The sequence below is a fragment of the Macaca thibetana genome, chromosome 2 (genome assembly GCF_024542745.1).
Source record: "Macaca thibetana thibetana isolate TM-01 chromosome 2, ASM2454274v1, whole genome shotgun sequence".
Taxonomy (NCBI): Eukaryota; Metazoa; Chordata; class Mammalia; order Primates; family Cercopithecidae; genus Macaca; species Macaca thibetana.
Genome location: NC_065579.1, coordinates 110,368,796 through 110,395,566, shown reverse-complemented (window position 1 = coordinate 110,395,566; position 26,771 = coordinate 110,368,796). Strand labels below are relative to the sequence as shown.

Here is a 26,771-nt window from a genome sequence, read left to right as displayed (position 1 = left end):
AAAAGCAGACTGGAAGGTCTCAGAAGCTGATGCTGCAATCAATAGGTGGAATTTGTTCTTCCCCAGGGAAACCTGAATTCTGCTCATAGGCCTTTCAATTGATGGGATCAGGCCCACACAGAATACTGAGGATAATCTCCTTTACTTAAAGTCAACTGATGGTAGATTTTAGTCATGTCTACAAAATGCCTTCTATTAGCAACTCCTAGATTAATAACTGGGGACTAGAGCCTAGCCAAGTTGATTAAAACTGGCTATTGCATCCGGCAATTTAAAATTTATAAAGGAAAACAATATGCAGTTGCCGTTAGCAGGGAGCTTATGATTTAATTGGAGTGATGATAGTCTTCACCATGACAAAGTGACTGGATTATAATGTCCTTTCTTATTTCTGTGGGAATTATATAACAAAGGACATTGAAATTGGAATTGTAGACCTGGGTTTGAGACCTATATCTGCCTTTACTAGCTAAGAGACCTTTGACAAGATGCTCAGCTGTTGTAAGACTCTGTTTCCTGATGTGAAAAATGAGAATGGCTCACCTGTTCCTCAGAGGGTTTTAGAAGCACCTTGCTGGATGATGGTGACTTTTATCATAAAGGTCATTCCAGTGCCAATGAAGCCACCCAGCATAAATTATTAGCCGACATCGTTTACAGAGAGACCATTGTGTCCTTAGTGTCTTCCTAGGTGATGCAAATGAGTAAGAAGGAAATGCGTGGAGTCTGTTTTGGGGTAAAACCTGTACATCTCAGTCACATAGTTAGATGTTGCTATTTCTTATTCAATGACAAACATTGCTCTTTTAGGTTGCAAAGTCACGTTCAGTGATATATGCAAGTATTTATTTCTTTAGTTTTTGGAATTCAGACTATATGTGGAACCTGTTGGTTTCTGGACATGCTTAGTGACTGGAACAATTTAGGTAACCCCACGTCTGAGTTGGAAAGGTTCATCACATCTGTCAAATCTAGATTGCAAAGGACGTGAACATAAAGTTTACTCTAAATTTTAAAATAATTTTATGTTTGATTTTCCAGAAGATGATTGTAAAACCATTGATCGTTTCTCTGTTAAAGAGATGGGATTTGATAAAAACGTAATAGGAGGCTTCTTTTATGTTTGACTTGCACTTGGGAGCGGAAGCATTAAAGTCAGTATTTTCTTTCATATTTGTCTCAGAGTCTGCATAGTCTGACAGCAATAAATGTAAATGGAAGGTTCAGGGTGTCTGTTTTGCTATGACATGTAAAGACCACCTTGGGACTTACATCATTAGCATGACTTTGAGACATGAAACATGCATTTACTGACCACACCATTTGGTCACATTTGATTCTACGGCAATTAGATCCTACTCATTCTGTAAGCTGGCCAACTTTAATTTCCTGACCAAAGCTGACTATTGTTACCTTAGTAAGATTATATTTACCCTTTCTGTCTACTGCATACTTTATTGCTATGTATAGAATCAATGTGTTCAAATTGAAGGCATTGCTAGTAGAAATTTCAGTGTTTTACTCACTCACATTCTTTCTCTTTCAGTCTAGTTTAATTGACCTCAAAGAACATGCATCTTCATTAGCCTCTGCAGGGCTGAAAAGGGATTCCAAATTAAAGTCTCTAGAAATAGCCATCGAACAAAAGAAAGAGGAATGTAGCAAATTGGAAGCACAGTTAAAAAAGGTAAGTGAAGTCTGAGAAAAAAATCATGCTCATTTAAAAATGAATTTATAAAATGGAACAGGAAGAGACATTTTTAAAAAGAAACAAACCCCTTATCTGTTGCTGTCTGCTGATAAAAGAATTAATTAAATACTCTTAACTTTATTGCTAAGAAGTCTATCAAATCTGTCTGTGAACCTGAAAAATTATCTTAGGTTTCCTGTTTAAGAAAAACTTGAAAAATAGGTGAAAATAGTAGCAGAAGTTAAAAATATTATAAAAACCAGCCATTACTCTCTGGGCAAATCTCAGCTATCAACAAAGAAAAACAGAAATGTTTTCAACAAGTCACAGAATCCGGAAGCCACATTAGATGTTAATAAACTTTTGCTACTTTCAGATGTAGGTCATTTTTTTTGTATTAGAACTTGGCAAAAGCTTTTCTGACATTGTTAAATTTCTAGAAGTTCACCAAAATTGTCAAGTCCCTGGCATCTCTGTAGAATGACTATTTATTTTTGACCAAAATGACCTTACTCTCTAAGAAAGCTTATTGTAGATAGAAGGCTTTGGAAAAGAAATAGGATATTTACATGGTGGCATTAACATGTTTTCTCTGACCCAGACATTTTTGTGGAGTGCATTTCCAGTCATGCGTTGTTACTTTGACTTTTTCCCTGTGTTGTTTGGTATGTCTGCACTCATTGTTCACATAAAACTCATAACATTATGAGTTTAAGCATTTTGTTTCCCTTTGACAACTCATAAACTTATTCAAAAGGGATGATAAGAATCTAAACAATCAAACAAAGTATATAATAAAATTTGACTATGTATAATTCATAGCACACCGGGATGGGGATTTATCGGCTAAAGTTATGAAAATATATGACATGGATGGTCAAGGATGTGAAGGAATCGCATATCTGTGAAGGAATTACTCTGGGTATCTTAAAATGTAATATACTATTTTGTATGATGCAATATATAACTGAAATGTTACTATATGGTACTCACTTTACAGAGATAATTAGGAAACTGTCATGAGAAATTTCACACTACGAAAGTCTACTTGCTAATACAGAAAAAGATAAATACACAGATCAAATCCTTTAATAACAAAACAGCAAGAAAATCTCTATATTGCAAAAATCTGTTTCCCAATCCACTCATCATCTCACTTACTTCAAGCAATATTTAGTTAAGCAGAAATCTTGAACAATAAATAAAAGAATTTAAATTGCCCATTTGAGGGTGTTTAAATGGAGAATGACTTGGATGTGATGTATTGGGTATATGACATACATTCTTGATCTATATAAATGTGCTCTACAAAATGTTATCTATGATATGCATATTAAGGGATGAACTTATGAAAAATATTTTTCATTTAAAAAAATTTTATGATCATAAGGCAGGCTCTAAGCTAGCTTTGTGAGAGAGAGAAATTCACTGGCTCCTTATGACCATCCTCTGCACTATTTTACTTTAGTCACAGTGTGCTGAGTCTCGAAGAAAGATGGCCTCAAATAGACCTGGGCATGAAAGATGTCCTCCACCTACTCTGATGAGCCGTTGTTATGGAGATCAGGGGACCCCATTTATTATTTCTATAGGTACATGTTCGGCGCCCTCCTTTTTAGTGTAAATCATCTATGGGAATTTGAAATCCACTAGTAATTAAAAGGAAGAGATTCACATACTGATGCTTTTAGTTTTCATGTAATGACTTGACTAGTTTAATCAATCAACATTTATGCAATTCAATATAGTTTCTTTCAACATAGCTGTGGTTTGCCCCTGTGATCACTCAGAGTGTGTGGTTTCCTTTGACTCACAGGTAGACACCACATACTGAAATTCACAGACCAAATCCTGTAAACATTTTAGCATTATTCCTGACAGTATTTTAACATTCTACCAAGTCACTAGAATTAAGGTAACAAATATGGTTGTCTTGCTGTAAAGGACCTATTTCATTTATGAAAAGATAACTCATTTCTAAGTATATACATAATCTTTACTTATACTGTCTCCTAAGTGCATAGTGTAGTGAGTTTAAATAAGGTAGTTATAATTTAAATATATTTATGTCTAACCTGCAGATGCTATTTTGTTATTTTTGGCTGTCTAGCATTAACTAAATTCAAAAGTTTAAAATATTTTTTCAGTAGTCTTTAATTTCTGCTAATAAATAGTTCCGTAAAAACCTCAACTACCCATCACCTTAAAAAAATTGAGATCTACATGAAATATTTGAAAATATAAGCCAACAGTATGTGAATATACATATAAACACATCATTTACTCATGGAAAAATAAGCAGCTATAAAAGCTTAAGTGTGTCTGGGCCTCTTTTTAAATAAAAGGGTACGTGACTTGTGAATAAAATGTAAAGGTTTACTAAATGAAAGCTGAAAACATAATAGTTTTATTATGTCATAAATACACCAAAAATTCCCAGTGGAATTTTGCTCAAGGTTTGTGAGTGTCCAGGTATTTTTCCCATAAAATCTACACGATATTGTAGATGTGTGTCGTTGAACAGAAACCTTGTCTGCCAGTGGCAATGAAATCCAAATAGTGATTTAAACTTATTTTTGTCTTATAAACAATGCTTGACATTGGTAAAGGGAGGTTTTACATAAAAGTCTGTGGAGAACATTCACACACATAATTACTTTAACCCTTTATGATACTGTGTTAATTTAAGATGCCTTCAAATACTTCATGATGACAAATGCTTATAGGCAGAAAAGGAACTCCCTTATACATTCCATCCCACTATTTATAAATGTTCATGTCTGAGGAAGTTGTTACTGATATTAGTGAGGCTGACAAAATGATACTAACCAAATAATGCATAATTGCAAATTATGAGTGTGCTTTATAATTAAGTGCATTCATCAATCTTAAATAGATACCCAAGAGTTGAGAAGAGACTGATAATTGACGTATGGATCATTTTGTCTTTCAAAAGAGTATTTGAGGTTCAAAATGGGGGAGTAAACTTAGCCTATGTGACTAGAAATCAGTTGAGAAGCAATGGCAATTCAAAATATGATTTATGCTTTTTAGTAATTTTTCAATTGATATTATACTTGAGGAGGGAGTTTCTTTAAACCATGATAACATTGTCTTTTACTTCATTCAAGTTGAAGGAAAAAGTAATTGAGGCTCTTAAAAAGTGTGTCTTAGCTTGAAGCAAAGTAATAGTTTCTACAATATTTCACCTTCTACACGTTGACATTGAGCCCCAGATAAATAGTGCAGGTATTTAGAAAATATAACTTGAGAATGCTATTTAAAATAATATTCAGCATATTTAAATCCACAAAAATTTAAATCTTCAACACAAAATAGACAAGAAAATATTATAGATTCTAAAGCACTTGGAACACAATAGAATATCTTTGAAAATTATATTTTCTATTAATCCTGAGACAACAGTAGAAACTGGTAGTAGGCAATGGATAATGCTGTATTTTGGTCCTGCTGATTTAAATTTTTTTCTTTTCCCGTTTAAGTTAATCCGATAAAGTCTTACTGATATTTTGCTGTTGCTAACCTGCTGTTTGCTAATCTGTATTTTTCTGAAGATAGACTGAATAGAAAATTCAGGCTTGTGTTAATATAAAAGAAGAGCTATAAATTCAATGATAAGATTTAATTAATCTTTTATTATTACCATCTTTGAAGTTCAGGTAATAAATTGCAGACTTGGCCAAAAGTACTTCTTCTGATTCATTGCTGGAGGCCAGCACTTCATGTATCATCAAAAGTGGACAGCTTTCTTTATTTCATGGGTTATTTAACTCGAGAAAGGGAAAGTAACACAAACCTTAAATTTCTTATTCCAGCTATTCTTTTTTAGGAGCCAAAGTCAACATTTGTATTTCCCTAGAGCATCTCACTTTCACTGTGGAATGTTTAGAAACTGAAATTTCTTCTTTTTTAATGACCAACTCGTCTGTGCGAATGCACTGAATTTGTTGAGCTAATGCTGTTTTTCTGGATCTTTCCTTCTTTCCCTGTCTGTGCCTCAATGCCTCCCCAACTTTGCAATGTAGCAAGCTGAGCAGTTGTTCAATCAGATGTACAACCCAGTAAGTCATTTCTGAAAGTTCCCGCTGTAACATATCAAAGCATGAGGATCCATTGATCACCAGTCACGGTGTGCCATACTGGGGAGGTTTTGAAAATATTTATGAGTTTCTTCCCGTTTCCGTTCTGTCAAAAGAAATGATCTGTGCTGAGGCCACTGCCATTTCTTATGAATGTGAAATTTAAAAATTAATAACTCAAGAAAATATTGCCAACTCTGATATTACCTCCTTCTTAACCTCAGCCCAAAGACTGTAGTAAAACAGAAGTCAGCTGAAGATCTAGGCTTATGGAACTCTTCCTTAAATCCTTCAAACACAAGCATATCTAGGCTGAAAGGGATAACAACATTTGTAAAACAGCAAACAATTCAATGTTTTATTCAAGTGATAGAAGTTAAAACGGGTTTAGATTTAAAAATAGGGCTATGGTCTTTGAGATTGGTAAATACCTAACATTACTGTGGATTTCGTAACAGTTAAAAGCATGCCATTTGGCTGAGGACAAACCATAATATAATCTCCTAATAACAGATAGTAACAATTCCGATTATAGCTTAATAGAGTACAAAAAAAAAAAAAAAAAAAAAAAACGAAAAAACAGGTAACTAGTAAAAATATTTCTAAAATGATCCAGGTGCCACCACGAATTTTTTTTATCCTAGTGACATGTGTGCATTTATTAATAGATGAAGCAGTTTGTTTTTAACTTATTAAAGAAGAAAAGCTTTTTTGTTCTGTGAACTTAAGTGGCTTACTGGGAAAATATTTCTTAAAGGTGGCTAGAGTTTATCGTTTGGCAGATGCGATCTGTGCTATCATGCATTCTAATCACCTCCTATGTATAAATCTCCTTATGGAAAAAATGAATAGCATATAGATAAAGTAAACAATTCCACCAACAACTTTTTATTTGTTAAGCCACTGCTTCAGGATACATACAGCTTGAGCTGCAAGATGTTCAGGTGTACTTAGTTAGATTCAGCCTCCACCCTCCATTCTTTACAACACATTTTATTTTTGCAAACAGAATTCCTAAAACCCTGCTGGAGCATCTTTGTTAACCTCTTTTTCAAAATGCGGATTTTAGCAGAGAAGCAAAAAATAATCAGTTCAAGTTCTTTTCCCTTAATGTTTGAATATAAGTGCTAATAAGCAGGCTCAAGACAGTGGAGATGTGAAGAAAGACAAATAAGGTTGGAATATCTTCAAGCTCGAAAACTCACTCTGGGAAAAATGAGTGTTTAAAAAATGTTGTTTAAAAAATGAGCAAAATAATTCCACCACAGTTGTTTCATACTTACTAGTTAGGAACAGGAAGAAAACCAAAGAATGTCATGTTTTGGGTGTGTGCAGGACAGATGGGGAGAACCTTGTTTCTGCAGCAGCAAAAATATAGCAGGACCATGCTAGGAGTTCACTCTCCCTGTCAGGATAGGGAGGACCAAAGAAATAACTCTTAGTTAGCTTTTAGACCATTTCTAGAAATATCAGTGACATGGCATCATCAACTTTTACTTCACTTCACCCCAGTGGTGCGTCTCTAATATGCCACTGTGAACTTTTCAGTCTTTTCAGTGACTAATTCAAAAGTCATTGACTGACTTTTCTCCTCAAGTTAATTAAACTAACCCATTGGTTTGGCATCCCGGGAATATAGCCAAACTCTCATTATTTTAACTCCCCCTGTCTCGGTGTCGAATTCTTTTTTGGACTGATAGGGATGCAGCATGATGGATTTTCTACCCTTAATTGTCTTTTAAAAATGACTATGTTTTTCTTAGTTATAAAAATAATATATGGTCACAGTTGAGAATTTGCAAACATATGGAAGGCTATAGAGGAAAATTAAAAAATAGGACATCTCACGGCACAGAAATAATTGCTGGAACATTTGGATTGTTCTCCACCTAGACATATTTTTGTTGTTGCTGTTCTTTTTCTTTTTCTTTTCTTCTTTCCTCTCTCCTCTTGCCTTCTCCTTCCCTTTACTCCTTCTTTCCTTCTCTCTCTCGTGTTCCTTTTTCTTTTCCTTATCTAACACTCTACTTCAAAGTGTTTATTTAGGTTTATATATATTTTTTTACATTATTAGAATTTTCTCATATAATGAACTATTCCTCCAAAATACTATTTTAATGATTGTATACTATTCTACTCTATTTGCTTTTTCCCCTAATGTTGGTAATTTCTTCCCCCAACATCTTTTTTTTTTTTTTTTTTTTTTTTTTTTTTTTTAACTTAAGACGAGGTCTCACTATGTTGCCCAGACTGGTCTCAAACTCCTGGGCTCAAGGGATCCTCCTGCCTCAGCCTCTGGAGTTGCTGAGACTACAAACATGTGCCACTGTGCCTGCCTCCTTCCTGCGCCAGTGATTTGTAAAGATCCCAATAGTTCCTACTATGTTGAGTTTCCGAGGAATTCTACCAAAGCATGCTTCTTCCAGCACTGATTAAAGATGGCCTTTCTGCCGCACCCTGGCCAACATTGAGAATTGGCATTGTACATAACTTTGACACATGCTTAGGTGGAAAATTTTTTCCTTTTTAACTTTTCTTTCTTTAATTGCTACTGAAGTTGAGGTTTTTCAGTACATTTATTAGCTTTTTGTATTTTTTCTTATGTAAACAGTTTAAATCAGTTGAGCACTTGCTTTTGAGCTTACTGTTTTGTTCATTAGTTTATATGAGTTATTCTGTGTTTTATATAGAATTTTTGCCAGATTTGTGACAGTTTTATTTAGCTTAAATTTTTTTTATGTATATAGAGAACAATTTTTAGGTTATTGACCTGCACTTTTCTTTAGGCTTTCCTCACTGCCTTTATTCTGGAAAGTATTCTCTGATTTCACTTACCTATATTTAAAATGTTTTAATGTTGCTTTTTATATCAAGTTAAGCCCTTTATCCATCTTTAGTTTATTTTTATTTATGTTGAGAGGTGAGGTTCTAATTATATTTTTCTAAATTATCAACTGATTATCCAGCACCATGTATCAAACAGTTCTCTCTTTGTCCACTGATCTTGTTACTATTTTATTGAATATGATGTTCTCATTTGGGTGAATGTCTTAGTTTCTAAGCATCTGTTCAGTTTTATCGATGTCTCTAATTTGTTGGGTCAACATTTTAACTATTGTGTCTTTATTATATTTTTAAATATCTAGTAAAACAAATTACACCTTAATTCTTTCTGCTTTTCATTTTGTCTTATTTTGTTTGAAGTTTTTAGCCTTTAATTGTCTATCATTCCAAGTAAATTTTAGGATTACTTTGTCAATTAAAATGCAAAATTGTTGATTTTAATTATATTTAATCTATAAAATAATTTTAGAATTATTGATATGTTCCCAATATTATTTTTTTCCATTCATAAACATGATCCAACTTGTATTTATTCCAGTGGTTTTTTTACAGTGAAATTTTAATATTTTCCTGTTACAGATCCATGATATTTCTTCTTAAAGATAGTCTTAAGCATATCTATATATATTTAATTTTTAGGTTGCTATTGTGAATGATATATTTATTATTTTATTTTCTAATCAGTTATTGATAGCTAGGAAATTTCTTTTATTCTTGTATGTTTATTTTCTATATGGCCACCTAACAAATTTTTGGTGAACTATAGTATAGTTGTTTTTTGTTAAATAAGATACTTTTATAGTCAATTCTATGTCTGACAGTCTACACTACATTAGAGTGAACAAGGATTAAACTTTTAAGTGCTCCTGCAAGTATTATTATTTCTAGAGTAGAAAGGAACCTTTTACTTTTTATCTCCTTTTACTTTAGTCACTCTATTGCACAAAGTGATATCTAATGACATTTCTTAGGAACCTAAAATTTTGCCTTGATATCATTATTTTTCTTATAACCTTTCTGCAGCTTAACTATCATTCTACTCCCGGAGTTTTGTCTTATTATTGTAAACACTGTGCAGGTTATCTTCAGTTCTTTTTCTTCCCTTGATTCTTAATTCTAAACAAATAATATGTGTTTCATCAGTCTCAAATACCTTCTTTGCTGTAGCCCTTGTGGTCATTTTAGGCAGAGATGGTATCAGGAGTCTTTCAAAAAATTTTAATAAATCTCCAGACCTTCTGGGTCCCTCAGTTTAGTGCTTCATAGAATACCCTTGTTGGTACAAGGCAAATGACTGATTTGTAGGCACTGGGCACAACCTTGCTGTTGGCCAGGGCACATTTGAGACACCTCTGATGTTCCCCACCATTGGGGCCCCCAATCCCTAGTAGTTATCCATTTGAAATCCTATCTCTTCTCAATACATATTTAGCAGGGTTCACATTTTACATAAGTGTTTACAAAAAACATAACAAAAGCCAAAAAGCAGGCATTTTTCATTCCAGAGAGATAGAAAAAATTATTGTTAATGTTCAGTGAGGTCTTCCTGTTTTGTAGGTCATTACAGGACTGTATAATCCCAGGAACATAATGGGCTGAATTATAAATGCTTTCACAGTCATTGTTTGGATATAGCAGTTTCTTTTATGATTTTTAAAGCCTATTTCTGAAAAGTATTTGATTCACTCTTAAACCAGTTATCTCCCAGCACAGCAGAAAGTTGCAACTTTTTAAGAGATAATTCCAGGCATACACATAGCATGTGTAAACATATGCATACATACAAACACAAACCCTATAATTGATCCATGCTTTCAGTGTCTAAAAAACTCAACTAATATTTGCAATAACACTCAACATTTGAAGCCACATGCTTTGTTTGAGGACATCCAGATAATTACCTCAGTTCTCCACATTGCTAATTTTAGGAAATCCCATAATTAGAAAGGATTACATTAATAATTACAGTTTGTTTGGGGAATCTTTAAAAGTATTAAGCATACAGTTGTTCTTTTGTGTGTGTGTGTGTGTGTGTGTGTGTGACAGAGAGAGAGAGAGAGACACAAGAATAATTTTGAATATTTATTTGTATTTATTTATACATACCCTATTTGTTCCATCTATGAAAAGAATTTTTTTTGGTATGGTTGTTTTAATATGCAAATTTTTGAATATTCTGAATGCAGTTAGCTTGAATTATGAGTGAATAATTTCCTTTAGAACTAAGATATATAGGGGCTGGGTGTGGTGGCTCGTGCCTGTAATCCTAGCACTTTGGGAGGTCAGGGCTGGAGGATCACTTGAGCTTGGGAGTTGGAGGCCAGGCTGGGCAACATAGCAAACCCCATCTCTACCAAAAAAAAAAAAAAAAAAAAAAAAAAAAACAACTAAGATGTATAACATTTCAAAATATATCATTATTAGTTTCCAAATGTATTATTTAGGCTCAGCTATGATGCCCGGTATTGATTCATTGTATTTTAAATGAAATTTAATTTTCTAAATTAGGAACCGAAAGTTTTGCCTTGATATTGTTATTTTTCTTATAACCGTTCTGCAGCTTAACTATCATTCTACTCCTGGAGTTTTGTCTTATTATTATAAACACTGTGCAGGTTATCTTCAGTTGTGTTCTTTTTCTTCCCTTGGTTCTTAATTCTAAACAATAATATGTGTGTTTCATCAGTCTATAATAGAGTTATATCAATCAGTCTATTATAGAGTTATAATATGTTATATATAACATATATATAATGTATAATATGTTATAACATATAACTCTACAATTACCTTAAAAATTTTCTTTTAAAATGTAATATTTTGTTTATAACTTAGAATTATGAGAATATTGAAATTTCTTTTGGAAGACTGTAGTCAAATATAATTTTTAAAATAGTTTCTATACCCTGTCCTGCTGTTAAGATATGAAAGGAATATTAAAGCACTGTCAATGGACATTAAACCACCAACACGCCACAATCGAGAATCATATTTCTACACTGCCTAAATTTAGCAAATTATTGCTAAAACCCAGAAACAGCAGGGAAGAAAAGTCATCAAATACATTGGTTAACATTCTGTTTTTATTTTATGGTCATGAGTAATTATTTGTTTATTTTGAGGGAAATGATTTTTAATTAAAATTGGTAGGGTCTATTTCAAAGGGAACGTGTTATATAATATAATAATTGAAAGTTCCCTGCCTTGTTTCACAGCAGGTTTCTGGACCAAAATTAATACTTTCCTTTCTAGGGATCTGAAATGATGAACTGCCATTTTATTGGAAATAATCAATGACCAGTCTTTATAAGATTAAATGTAGATAAACTTGTATGATTTTGATACTTGACAACCCCATAGTTTGGCTTTAGCCATTTTTGGCTTCTTAACTTCCATTTAGATATAGTATTAATCCGAAGTTTTGCCTTATTTCCTGAAGTAGTTATAAATTCTTTCACTAAAATAACTACTAGGTTATTGTAACTATAGGTTAATGTATTGCTCATCCCAAGCCATGGTCAGAGTTCTCTTAATGCCTGATCTAGGCTTTTAAAGTCAGTTCACATCAAAACCCAGAGGCCTACCCACATCAGTGAGGCTCCAGAGTTTGTTTTGATTATTCCCATTTGTGGGGAAATTTCCTTACATATGGAAATACAAGAAACATAATTGGGAGTCCCTCAAAACTTACTGATGTAATATGCAATGCAGACATTTCTGAAATGTCCTTTCCACATTTTTTTGTGTTTCTATAAGATGCTTGAAAGTTGTTCTAAATGTTTTAAGACATATTTTTGAGCAGAATCAGATACCTGGATTTGCCTTTAAACTGACCTGTTTAATCAGTGGAATTAAATCTCTATATTAGTGAAAGAATGCTTATTGATTTTCCTTTAGTTTTAATGACTGGTGGATGTCCTTGAAAGTGACGATGAGCTTGCTATATTCATGGTAAATAAGATCTGAAGCCATCAAAAGAAAACTCACACCAATTTGTGTTTTTAAGAGGTAAATTCCTGACTAATGACAATAGGAGGACAAAGTTGATGTTCCTAGGAAGTATAGAATGGGCAAGCCCTCCCGGACCTTGTTGGGGAGCTAACTGCAAACCAACAGATTCTTAAGGAAAAATATTACTGTGCATTTTCAATTTATGTCTTGAATTCATTAGAATGCCATGTTAGGAATTTACTGTGATCATGATTTATTCAAATCTACTTTTTTCGCTGTAGTGTCTAAAGTATGTTAGATCCAAGTCTGTTACCTACTTACTTTTGATCTCTGTTAGGAGCTACCAGTCCAGATTAAAGAACTCATGTTGTGATTTGAAAAGGCGAGAATATTGCCTAAATACAAATAAAGTGCTTATTTCATTCCATTTTTGGAGGAAGCTCAGGACTCATAATTTTGAAGGAAGCATTGGTTTAAAAAGCTCAATTTCCTCCACTATTTTATTTAGTATAGAATCATTCATGTCTGTAGATCGTGGTAGAACACATTCATGCTGGTTACTAGTTAAAAATTTCAGCCCATCCTCTGAAAAGCTGTGACTCAGGCTGAATAGAGCTGGTTATATACAATATCTTTTGTAAATCCTTTAGAGGCTTTTGCCTCCAATACCTAAGCTTAGTTGGGGACTCACCAGCCTTCCCAGTCATGTGAAACTCTCTTTCATTGAGTCTTTACATGGACCCTAGTAATGATCCAAGAAGCAGCTGTTTCCCTGTCATCTTTATATGACTTTTCCTTAAAGCTTTCTATTGATTTAAAAACATTTTAAATGATATTTTAGTAGCCCTTCCAAGAATTCTGGCACCAAGATTGAAAGTGGCTTGACATAAGTTCTTTTGCCTGGAAATCAGTAGATACTGATATAGAGATAGAGAGATTTAATTCACAGGTATTCTTGAGGTTGTCTATTCATTTTATTGATTGATTGATTGATTGAGATGGAGTCTCGCTCTGTCGCCAGGCTGGAGTATAGTGGCGTGATCTTGGCTCACTGCAACCTCCGCCTCCCGAGTTCAAGCAATTCTCCTGCCTCAGCCTCCCGAATAGCTGGGACTACAGGCGCGTGCCTCAGTGCCTAGCTAATTTTTGTATTTTTAGTAGAGATGGGGTTTTACCATGTTGTCCAGGATGGTCTCGATCTCTTGACTTCATGATCCACCCACCTTGGCCTCCCAAAGTGCTGGGATTACAGGCGTGAGCCACCGCACCTGGCTGAGGTTGTCTATTTATTTTAAAAGTCTCATTAGCACTTGAAGTATGATCTATTAATAATAGATACTGGGCCAGCTGTAAACTCAGCTCTGGTCTTCATTCTAATAACATGACCTAACTTCAGCATATGGTATCAGCAGTAGTACAGTCTAGATTAAGGCACTTTTTTTTACTAGGCTTTCCGTGCCTCTAAACATCCCATGAGTCCTTTCACCATACTTATTTACTTGTTTGAAAAGACTATGAACTCATCTGATTTCACCCAATGTTGAAAAGTAGCCTTGGATAATCCTCTTTTCTTCATGGAGCTAAAATAAGGAATATGTGTACATACCATCACTAGCAGACTATGCTGTCTCTGTAAACCTATCAGGGAGGCTTTTTTTTTTTTTTATAAGGAGTATGTAGTATCTTGTCAATGAAAACCAAATAAATCTATTAACTTAGCTGAATAACAAGCTGTATTTCTGGGATGCATATTATGAAATAATAATTATAATAAAAACAAAAGTGAATAATATCTTCCCCCATGTTTGTCATTTTGTAGTTTTCACGGTTTTTAGGCTAATGAATTTGCCTAATCTTATGTAAATATAAGATGCAGGACTGGATTTAGAATCTTGGTCTTACAGCTAGTAATCCTGTACCCACTTATTAAAAAGAGACAAATAATAATAACAATAAGAACAACAACTAAAATAAGCCACAGCAGCTAACTGCTAACTATTTGTGAACTTTTGAAAATCAGCATCAGGAAAGGAATTTTAACTCTCATAAGAAACAGGCAATCAAAATATATTTATTCATTTGTTTTGAGTGCTTCCAGCTGCTTATTACTCAGTTCATTAATTCTTTTTAAAAAATCTTAATAGCATTGGTTGGATAGTTCAAGAAATGTCATGAAAAGGTTTTTAACTGCTGTAAAAGAATCGTAATACAGTATAAAAGTGAAAGAGAGGTTAACACGAAGTTTTTTTTTCTTTAGCTATTTAAAAGCTATATTTTAAATGCTTTTCTATAACAAAAGTAATGATTCATATTATCACAAATTGAAACAGGTATATGGAGTAGTTACTTTCTTTTAAAATAGGATTTCTGCTCTACATTTTTAAAGTGGAGATTAGGAAATTTAAATATTCATTACTTAAGCTTAAAAGGAAATTATTAGATAAATATACTCCTAAAGGTATATTAGCTCAGGATTCTCTTTCAGATTATTTTAATTATACTGAAAAAGTTTAATAATCTATTATAATGAAACACAGAGTACATAGTAAATAAATGAAAATAAATGGTTTCTGAAAAATGTTGGTAAAAGGGAATAAACCAGTATCTGATAGTGTGTTGAATTGACACATTTTTCTCAAGTTTTTTTTTTGTATAGTTGAGTTTATTTCTTAAATAAGGAAATCTTAGATTTAAGAACATGAAAGCAACTTTTTCCCCTTTATCCTCATGCTTAAATAATATGTTACATGCAAAAATATTATTTCTAAAATGATTATTTTGTCATATGAAATTTATTTTATTTATACTAATTTTTGAATTTTTTTTCTACTAAACCATTGCAAAGACTGTCAAACCTTCTAACCGTAGTATTAGTATTAATTTTTCTAACCATGCATGATTCATTCAATCCCACAGTAGCTGTAGCTTGCTTGCCTTGTTTTTTCCCTGAAATTTTCAAAAAAGTATATTAAAACACAATAAATATCTGCTCCATGTAGCAAGACAGCAGAATAACTTAAGTCCTTATAAATTGTTAACATTTGATTATGTCACCGGTGGATTTTGAAGATACATACATATATGACTTATCTGAACTTTCTATGTTGAATGTGCACTGTTGTTAAACTACTTGTTTTTTCCCTGCCTGCTCTTTGAAGAAGTCAATTAGGAATAATGGGAAACAAGGGGTAGGCAAAACATTGCAGTGCAGTGTTATTTCTATCTGTCTGGGAATATTTCAGCCAAAAGTTTATTTTGGGAAAAAAAAAAAGCTGTAACGCACTCTCTCACACACAAACCCACAAATACTTTGGCTGCAAATTATTCTGCAATGTTGTTGCTGTGTTGTTGCCTGTCTTTTCTTGTGTGTGAAGCTGCCACCCACCCATGCATGTATTTGCAGATTCTCGTCTGTGTACTTGTTCATGAATTAGCTCATCCTCCTCCTGGTTTAGGTTAAATTTATTTAAGAGAATGAGAATTTATGGGTATAACTGTTAGCTGGAAAGCCCTTCCTCACCTCCAAGCCTCATTTCAAACTATGTTTCCTGCTGAAATTTCTCAGTGGGATGACATGTTCAATTATTAGTCAATCCGTCTCTTATATGTTATCTGGCTTTACATATGCCCTTGATGGTTCTTGGAAGATAATCTAATATCGTGTTGTTTTGGTGTCTTTGTATTGGAAATGGAAGCATTTTGTATGAATCACCTCCTTAACTGTGAGGAGTTGAATTGTCTTAGGTCTGCTTGTCACATGACCGGGAATAAAGACATCACAGTCTCCAACCCCACTTTTTTGGTGGAAAGAAAAGCTAAAAGTAGCAACATTTAATGGAACAAAATGTCAGTAATTGAAGAAACTCCCCTGTGAAACTCTAATATTATTTTAAAACCAACATTGTTCTAAGGTAGCTGAAATGTGTGATTTTTCTATTTTGCCTTTTCACTGACAATATACCCATAAATCTTGGTGGTGATTTTCTTTCCAAAGTTAATTTCTGGGCCATTGTTGACAGCACTTTCTATTGCTGTAAATTGTTGTCTTAACTGCATTCTTTACAAATGTAATGTTGAAGGCACATAATATTGAAGATGACTCCAGGATGAACCCTGAGTTTGCAGACCGAATAAAACAGCTAGATAAAGAGGCGTCTTACTACCGCGACGAGTGTGGCAAGGCCCAAGCAGAAGTGGACCGGTTGCTGGAGATCCTCAAGGAGGTGGAGAATGAGAAGAATGACAAGGACAAGAAGATCGCAGAACTGGAGAGGTAAATTTTACAGTCATGTAAATTGTTGACAGTGAGAGAACATGGACTGCGTGGTTGCCCATCTCCGGTTGTGGTGGATTTGGATTGCACGTTCATATTCCAAGTTAGAAACAAGTCATAAATGAGGAATATGGCCTGTGAAAGATGACATTTCTGTGGAATGCTAAGAATGCAATTGGCTTATCTTCTGAGGGATTATATACTTCTTCAGTGTTAAAGAAAATAGTGGTCAACTTTCTTGAGTGATGTCCATGATCTAGCATTTTTTCCAGTGAAGTGTGTAAGAAATCGGGGCTTTGACTACCCAAAACTTCAGTTCTTTTCCATCATAGGTAAATATTTATGGTTTAGTTTTGTCTGGATCAAACAACAACCACCACCACCACCACAACAACCGAAGAATATAGTTGAGAATTCTTCATTCAAGATAGGGGAAGAAGGAAGGAGCTCATATCCTTTGGATGTCTCTTGGCACATCACAACAAATTCATCCTGGAGGTTTATCTCTTACGAGGACCTTTTAAATACATATACTTGAATAGGTCCTGCGTGATAGCAAATTCTGTGTAAAAACAGTGAGTGTTGAATCAGAGTATTTAGATTTTCAGATAAACCATATCCATATTGTATTTATGTATAGTATGAATGTGAAAAATAAGCTTGCTATCAATGTTTTTTCCTGTACTTCATGTAAGGAAAAAAAGCTTTCTGAAAAATCTTACATAACTCCATAATCTCTGCAGATTTCTTATTGGTTCAGCAATAAGGCAGAATTTGTCTTTCCCAGATTCAGTCCATATGGAAGAGATCACCAAATTTTGAACAAACGTGTGAATGTTAGCCAGCTTTGATCGAGATACTTGTGAAGCCCTAAAGGACTTCAAGACATACACAGAGTAGCTCTCTATCATCTTGTGGAAAGATCGTGGGCTTCAGTGACAGAAAGACCTGGGTTCAAATTTCGCCTCTACTTTTTGCCAGCTGTGCAGGCTAGAGTGCAGTGGCATGGTCACAACTCACTGCAGCTTCAAAGTTCTGGGCTCAAGTGATCCTTCTGCCTCAGCCCCCTGAGTAGCTGGGACTGCAGGTGCACACCACTACACCTGGCTAATGTTAAAAAATGTTTTGTAGAGATGAGTTCTCACTGTGTTACCCAGGCTGGTCTCCAATTCTTGGACTCAAGCAATCATCTGTCCTTAGCCTTTCATGGCCTTGAATCTTGTTAGAAGTGAGTGAATCTCTAACAACCTATTCAAATGAAGCTTTGCAAGCAATTGGTCCCCAGGTAAATCGGAACATGTATATCATTATGAACAGTCAAATGCTAAAACAAATAAATTCTCAAGGCCAGATATGGTGGTTCGTGTCTATAATTCCAGCACTTTGGGAGGCCAAGGTGAGAGGATGGCTTGAGCCTAGGAGTTTGAGGCCAGCCTGGTCAACACAGGGAGACCTTGTATCTACAATAATTAGCCAGGTGTGGTAATGTGTGCCTATGGTCCCAGCTACTCAGAAGGCTGAGAAAGGAGGATCACTTGAGTCCAGGAGTTCAAGGCTACAGTAAACTATGAGCCACTGCACTCCAGCCTGGGGTCAAGACCCCTCTCTCTAAGAAAAGAAAAAAAAAATCTCAACTTTGTCTCTGTATTAAACAAATAGGTTAATTTCCAATAAAATTTCAACATTTTTAGGTATAATATTTGGTGCATTCAAATTCCAAATCAATTAATATTTCTCTTCATAATTTTAGCATTAGTTTGATGATAATCTGATTTTTATTCAGTGTGACCAATTTTAGCAGTAAGTCAAGGATTTCGTTTTTTCTGGGGTAACTGTCCAAAATAGATCTCTAAAGGACTTAGTTTTAATTTTAAAATGTGGGGATGTTCTGCTAGTCTGCTAGTTCTTAAAACTCAAGGAGCACTGTGAGTTTAGATGGATCTATTTTGGAACTACATTTTAGAACCAAAATTTTTCTTTAAAACACTGACATGAGATCACAGGAAAGTTATGATCATGTCTCTTTCATTGACTAGGAAACTGAGATCTTGAAAAGTTAAATGACCTTCCTGAGATTGGGCCTATAGTCAGAAAGTTACAAAACTGTAATGTGGGTTTCCTGATTCCTAATCCACTGCTCTGAGAAGTGGTGAGCTATGTGGAGGATGCCCTAGATAATAATATTAATAATTATAGTAGTTTTATTTGTAATACTAGGGTATGTATATTGTATGTATATTCTGTGCTTCACTGTGTGCCAGGTACTCTGCTAAGCACTTGAGTTGCAATAATATATACCTTTTAGTCTTACCCACAATACAGAAACTATCATTATTCTCATTTTACAGATGAGAAACTATGATTTATACAGATTAAGTAACTTCCTCCAGGTTGGAGAGCTTATAAGAATCAAGTCGGTATTCGAACTCAGGGCTGACAGATGAGCCATTGAGAACAATCCCTTCCACTAATGGGCCAGAAGAAAGAAGCTAGTACAGCAGGACTAAACAGTCATGCAGCCAGCAGAGAGCCTTCCTGAGCAGGCATTGCTGCTGGGCTGCAAGAGATCTACCTCTTTATTAGCATACAGGAGAGAAAGTGATATGCTTCATGTTTAGATGGCATTTTTTCTATACTAAACCAGCCCCCCAGAACTGTAATTGAAAATCAGGGCAAGCTATTATAAACATTTACATATAAACAGCTTAATGGTCTAATTGGACAAACAGATCTTAGGTGGACACTATTGCCTTTAAACCATCAAGAATATTCAGATTTTTATTTCTTCAATATGGAATGCATTAAAGCAGCAGTGATTTTACAGGCATTTATCTTTATGCACTTTCTGCACATTTATCTTTATGCACTTTCTGCACATTTTCTTGTCTCTCCTTAAAGCTGATGCCTCCCAGGCACTGTAATTCATAAAACGTGTGGTGGGACCTGAGTCTGTCCCAGTTCTCTGCCTGCTCATGTCTCAGGTCCAGCAGCAGAGCATTGTCTGGGAAATGTCTGAGCTCCAGCCCCAGCCCAGGCCCCTAAGGAGGTGGGGGTGGAGATTCAGAGGGGAAGTTTCTTGGGAAAAAGAGGGCTCAGCCTTGGCCTGCCTTTCTGAAGCATTATCTGCTATGCTACATGTGTATTCTGACAAAAACATCTTCCTTCAGTTGTCAAGCAGCCTTTTTCAAATTGGGCAATATTGTCATTTGCTGGATAAAACTACAAAATTCGTACCTCACAATATTGAGAACTAGAGTTCTTAGCAAAGTGACATGCATCTCCATTTTGGAGCCATGGAGAAATGTTTGCAATTAAATTTGTAATTTTGAAAACCAAAAATTGAACGTGAAATAAATTTGTGGTCTCTAGCTTGTAATGTGACCTACTAGAGTAAAAAGACCTCTTTTAAAAGGAGCACATGTTCTAAAATATTCCAGAACTTCAATTGTATGCAACAAAAGGCACAGGGTTAGGAATAACTCAGACAACCTTGACACTGGCCCCCCTCTCTCTCAGAAAGCAGTATGTGTTTACTTTCTATTCTGTTAATCTTCCCATTCCAGATAGCACATGGCTGGCATTTACACAGTGCATTTCCCTCTTAAATTCTATGTGAGTGACGTTTCTCATCAGCCATTAAAGGTTTTGGTTTTTAAAGTGCATGTTGCTCTAGTGTGGTCCCACGTGCAGTTATGCCTGTAAACTCTTGCATGGCCCAGTGGGGAGCTTCTGCCTTGGACTGCAGGCAGTTCAGGGAAATTTGCTACTAGGTGGGTGGTGGGCCTTGAGCAAGGCTCTGAGAGTTGGTCCAAATTCAGCTGAAGTCTTTATTCCATCCCCAGTGTCAGATGTCACGTATATTACACAACCTAGTGGCTAATTAAACCTTAGAGGCAGTGAAATATGTAGTACTTCTGTGTCAGTGCCCATCAAGGTCTCTGAATTTTATTTAAAGTTTCAGAATTAATCCTTTGGTGACTTAGGGGAAAGAGAGAGGTTAATAGAATCTGTCAAGACAGACCTGCTGCCACTATATTTCTCACATCCCGCCCATGGGAAGGAATCAGTTGGGTGACCTTTCATGTAATTATCTTAAATATGTAAGGGATTTTGTTGGTTTTTGTCTAGAGGATGAGAATACCCAAATTGAGCCCTCAATCACATACCTCCCCAGTGCGGAGAGGAGGCTGGATCCCTGGGGTTCCACTCATAAGACATAACATCAGAATGGAAAACAGACTTCCACTTAATTATCTGGTTGGAGAAATAATATCACCAGACATTTGGACACTGAGAAATCATTTTAGATGCCTAAAAGAGCCTTATCTAAGTTTGAGGAAGAGAATGTTATTTTTTCTTCTGATTTGCTCAATAATGTACTAACATAATTTCCTTGATGCCTTTCAGAGCTCCATTCAAAACATAAACTTAAGTGTTATTATTATTTTTTAATTATGATAATATGTTTTAGAAGTTTCATGGTACATGGAAAAAACTTGATGCCAGTTTTATTTGTTTTGATATCAATGTGTCTTGCCGGGTAATTTTCACTTACATTTGTTAATGTATTTGAAAGAATTTCTTGAAGACAAGGGCAGATGGTTATACGCCATTCCTAGCAACTTTTTGGGGAAGGTCATGGACATCACGGACACCTTTGAGAGTTTGATGAAAACTAGGAGCCCTTGAAAGAGGCAACTACTTCTGAAATGTGTGCTTGCTATTTCAGTTTAAGATTTCCTAAGGCTTGGCCACAGACCTTGATTTAATTACCTTTGATCCAGAAGGATTTGAAATGGCAGCTGGGGCCAGTGTTGCCAAAGTCCCCACAGTGATCGTGTCCTGACAAAACTCTCATTTTCGATCAGTTGCGCATTTATGATCACAAAACACTCGGCAGGGGGATTTCAGATACAAGGGATTATCAAATCAACACTTTCCCCATGTGGTTAATCTTAAATTTTCTCTTTTCAGTTGTATCATTGTAGTCAACACTGTTTTCATTTGAATGTTCTAGCTTAAGCTTTATCCTGAGGATTTATTTTATTTTGTTTTGTTTTTCCTTCCCATGTGAAATACCTAAAACTACTTTTTTATAGTATGGAATGGTGGGACCCCATTGAGCAGAAAGCTGGAAAAGTATTTGCTTATCCACTTTGTTTTTGCAAAGGACATTTTACAGATCAACAAAATGAATGTCCACTATGTTCTCCTGTAGAAGATGAATATGGTTTTTTTGTTTGTTTGTTTTATTTTATTTTTTGCTTGACAATAGAGATTATTGTTTTAACCAACGAGAAGGGCATGCTAGATATTTTTATACAAACAAATTAAAAAGTATTAGAACTTGATATTTTCAGTAATGAAGTTGGAACTTATTTTTCTGACTGAAAAAAATTACTCTCAGCTTGGGAAGTTACTCTGTCCTTGCTGGGGAAGCTGATAGGTGGGTGGCACGCCACCAAAAGCCCTCCTCACGGGGTCTTTGATCATTGCTAGGTGCAGTGCTCTGTAAGCATCTAAAATGGAAATCTTTGAACCGAAAGCCAAATTGCTCAGCTCCTTTTGGTTTTCAGGGATGAAGGAAAAATATCTCGTAGGATGTATCCATCCAACTTACTGGTTCAAGTAAAAATCTTTCTGACATGAGCACTTACCCAGGTCTAATACCTTAGTAGTTTCCATTTCAGTTTATTAAATAATAAAATTTTATATGCACACAGATAGGAACTTTCTCTATAAATATTGCTCCAGAGAAGGGCTGATGCTGTCATTGTACTGTGGGAGCACACCTCTGGTTCCCATCAGTGCTTTCTGTAATTATACGTATCAGAGCAGATACCAGTTTCTTTGGTATGATATTTAATACAACAGCTTACAGTGTGTGCCCAGGGCTTTTGGGGGTAATATAAGATAAAAGTTTGCTTCGTTTGGTTATAAACCTGCTGATGTAACATCTGTTGGCTATATGTTTAAAACTAATGCATTTCCTTCCTTTTATTCTCTTTTGCTATCCCTTTTCCTTTCTGCTTATCCTCCAAATTGCTGCTTTCACCCTTGCTCCAATCAGCTTGACTCTCAGGTCAGTAATTTCAGTTTTTCTTCTAACTGCCTTTCCCTCCTAAGCTCAATTTATGGCTTGTACTTGTTTAACAAACACGTTTCTGAAATGGTTTTCCTCTGGCCACTGCATTTCCCCCACTCATTTCATTCCATGCCTTGGGAAGGTTTATTTTATGAGAAGGATGTATAGGTGGGAAAAGGCAAGGAAGATGATGGAAATAAGTCACTGTTGGATTATTTAATTCTATTTCTGGATTACAAATTCCATGAGAGAAATTTTCGTGATAATTCCCCAGTGCCTTTCTCCTGAGCAGTTCAGAAAATTGACTTCAGGATGATACAACATGGAGCTGTGGATAAAAACAAAATGCAGGATGCTAAATTTAACCTAGGAGAACAAAAGATCTGCCTGTGACACAGCAACTTAAAAGCTAAATTTAATAGTGCAAAATGTTCAGACTTTTCGCTTAATAAATCACTGTGTTCTGAAAGATTTATAATACTTTTTAAAAAGTCACTTTTGAAAATTATCAATGTGTTAGTAACATATTGTACACACATGTTATTTCCTGACATTGTTTCGGTCTTAACTTTCTAACTTCATTTTTATTAGCCATAAGGCATACTTTAATTACCTAGGGCATAGCATATGGAACCAAGTGTAAAACTTGATTCATTGTTGACTGTGTGTACCTCAATATTAAGAAATGAAATGGGCATTTTGTCTGAAAACGCATCCCAGGCTTGATTCCTCCAATGTAGGAGGCCCAAGCCAATAATTTCTTCTTGCTTAAATCAAGGATAACTTCTCTTTCCAGTAAAACATAGTAATATGTAGTGATTTCTTTATCATTCAATCAATGAGTTTACTATAAAGGATGCTCATTCTAGGATTTGAGGCTGTCTAAACTTCAAAAAAAGAAAGCATCACATCAATGTGGTAGTCAGTATAGTTGCGCTATTGAGAGGCAAGGGATATTATTTTCTTCTCTGTACACAGGGTCTGCAACCCTTTATTCTGCCCCATCACCCAAACCACCAGACCAATCCATTGACTACAGTACCAAGTTATTTCAAACCAAGGCATCCTGCTCATCTACTGATTTTGTCCCACTGCTGGCTTCCAATCCTGGTGGCTCATAGTCCTTGAATACTTCTTTGCCCTCTCACATACCACACTGGGTATCCCCCAAGAACTGCCTGAACTTCATCATGCTGCAGGAAAGCCTCATTCTCAAAAGTCCCTAGAGATCTGATCAGAGATTAAGAGCATGGCCCCCAGAGAACTGCTCTTATTCCCAAATCTAATGACTCTTAATTTACTTTCTGGAGCAGAACAAATCTGGTGCATCTATGTGCAGAAACACAGACATCATAATGGGCAGTGAGGTAGGGTGGGATGGGGGAGGCTTGGACACATGCATCCAAACCTTTTCTCCAAGTTTTTGATCCACTCACTTAATGAAGCTTCAAGCTTTTCTCCTTGCCCACCTTTATCCCCCTCCTTTTGCCTTCCCTTTGCTGCCCTAACCTGTACCTCTCAATATTGAAGCACTTGAGATCCAGGGATCCCTTTTGTTCTCACACCTCAAGTTTCCTTTCAGGGCCTTTAGTTTTTTTTATCTACACTCTACTGTGGTTTTTTATGCTCTAGGAACTTTATTGTGTGGTAGCTTTTTTTTTTTTCTTCCTATTTCATGGTGAATGAACATGAACTCTGACTCTCAGAAGATAGGGCTGGAAGGGGTGATGGGTGTCCAGTGATTCTCTGGACAAGGGGCAGGGTGTGTTGATAGGGTGTGGCAAAATGTACATGCCAAATCTAGTTGGATGAACTTAGGAGTTACATCAAGGTTCATATCATTCCAATATCATTTAACTTGTTGCCTCAAATGAACATGATGAAGAAAATGTGCAATCATTGTGAATAATCATCTCTGGTTATATTTTTAGCGTAGCAGGAATTGGGCAACTCTGCCCTCTTGGAAACAAAAAAGTCTTTAGAGTCCTGGAAGCTTTCTTCAACTTTGACAAGTTTCCAGAATTAACTGTGCTTTATTCCCAATGACTTCCAGGTTTACCAGTTAAAATAAAATAAAATGAAATGTAATAATTGAACTGAATGCAGGATCTCTGACTATGTACTTTCTTTATATGGCATGCAGTTGAGATACGTGTGTGTGTGCATATATGTATATATATGTATGTGTTATGTGTATACACATATGTATTTTAGAAAAATCTCGTCTAGTCTTTCTTACCATAGTTTGTGGTTTGCCCTGCACATCGCCACCTCCCAATCTGAAGTTTGGAAACTGCACTAACTCTTGAGACTTTTCTGTGTGCTGTGGACTCCATGGGAAGTTCTCCCTCCAACTACTTTTTCAGATGACTTCATTTCCTCTTCAAACTCTATGTAGACTCTTATGCTTAAATTCAGGTGGACAGATAGTAAGTACTGGGTTTGGTAAAATACAAGTGTTGCATTCCAAATCTGTTCAGGTCTCCACTCCAGTAAACTCCACTTCTGTCAAGAATGTCTTTATACACAAACCAGTGGGAAGCTGGAGAGGTTTATCAGGATTTCTGTATTGTACTCAGGGGGAGGGTTTACATGAAACTTTTGTATTTCTAGTAACTATTTGTGAGATTAGCATGTGACTTATGACAGATGAGGTTATCTCCAAAAATGTATGCAGCAATTGACTAAAAAAAATAAAAAGTATCCTTTGGGATTCAGTTCAAAGTCCTGCCAGAGAATCAACCAAGTAAAACCAGAAGACATAGACTTCTCCTGGGCCCTCTCAGTCTTCAGCTCACTTTGGATCCCAGGTCAGCTGATTTCTTGTTTGGGCCTCAGTGTCCTCTCTTTGAGAGGAGGGAGCCATCTTTGGAACAAGTCTTCTGGGATCCTGCCTGCACGTGGGCATCACATGTTTGATGAAGGGGCTGTCGGTGATGGACTGTGTGCACTGCCCTACAAGCAGGCTCAAGCTGATGGCTGGCGCCTGGCAGCAGGCGTGAGCTCATTATTATAGAGTCACTTCAAACACTTGTACCAAAATAAACTCTTTGTGATGTTTCCCTAAAGCTGAACACTGTGTTTTCAATCCCTTATTCTTCTAGCAAAAGATGAAGTCACTCCTCCCAGACCTCAGAGGCCTGTTGCCCAAAGAAATAATGAAAAACACCTTTCCCAGAGCATCCCTTTAGTGTCCTGCAATTTGTTCTTTGCTAGGGGCAGTTTTTTGCCCCATTCCCTCCATAGTGAGTGCCTACTGTGTAATAGGCTAGGCACTGTGTGCTGGCCCAGCAATTCCAAAAAATACCTGATGAAAAATTGACCAAACCATTTAAGAAATGCTGTGTTACATTTTTTATATTCATGACATAGCTTGATGATAATAGTAATAGAAACAACAGGAGCAGAAGCAGCAACAGTAATACATTTGGTGTTAACTAAGTGCCAGCATTGAATTAATCACTTTTTTTAGTGTTCTTTTTAATGTTCACTTCTCATAACAACTGAGGTTGGGACTATCATTTTTTTTTCCATATTAGGTAAGAGGAAACATGTTCATCAAAGTTGAACATTTTGCTAACTTTATACAGCTAGTAAGCAAAGGCATTTGTTTGTTTACCCCCTAAATCAATCCATTTTGATTTACAAACGGGATCTTTTGCCACTTCTGCTCCAGTTGCATAGTAAAAGCACTGAGAAGGTCTGCAGTAAGGAGACCTGTGCAGGTCTGTTCAATCCTCGGTTTTCTGAATATGGTGTTCATCGAATATATTCCATGAAGCACTCTGGAGAAAAACTGTCCTGCCAGCTGTGCAGTTAGCCTCTCCT

At 35.6% G+C, this 26,771-nt stretch overlaps 1 protein-coding gene across 14 annotated transcripts in view; it reads left to right on the top strand.

The window, feature by feature from the left end:
• ERC2 (ELKS/RAB6-interacting/CAST family member 2) overlaps positions 1 to 26,771 on the top strand; it is a 981,570-nt gene that overhangs the window by 480,298 nt on the left and 474,501 nt on the right. For 10 of the 14 annotated variants that reach the window (XM_050778490.1, XM_050778488.1, XM_050778494.1 and 7 more), the window contains 3 exons: positions 1,547 to 1,687; positions 5,737 to 5,772; positions 16,665 to 16,858. In XM_050778490.1, coding sequence (XP_050634447.1) covers positions 1,547 to 1,687; positions 5,737 to 5,772; positions 16,665 to 16,858 — 371 coding nt within the window. The remainder of the gene's footprint in view (positions 1 to 1,546; positions 1,688 to 5,736; positions 5,773 to 16,664; positions 16,859 to 26,771) is intronic. The other 4 variants (XM_050778492.1, XM_050778496.1, XM_050778495.1 and 1 more) reach the window with 1 other exon arrangement.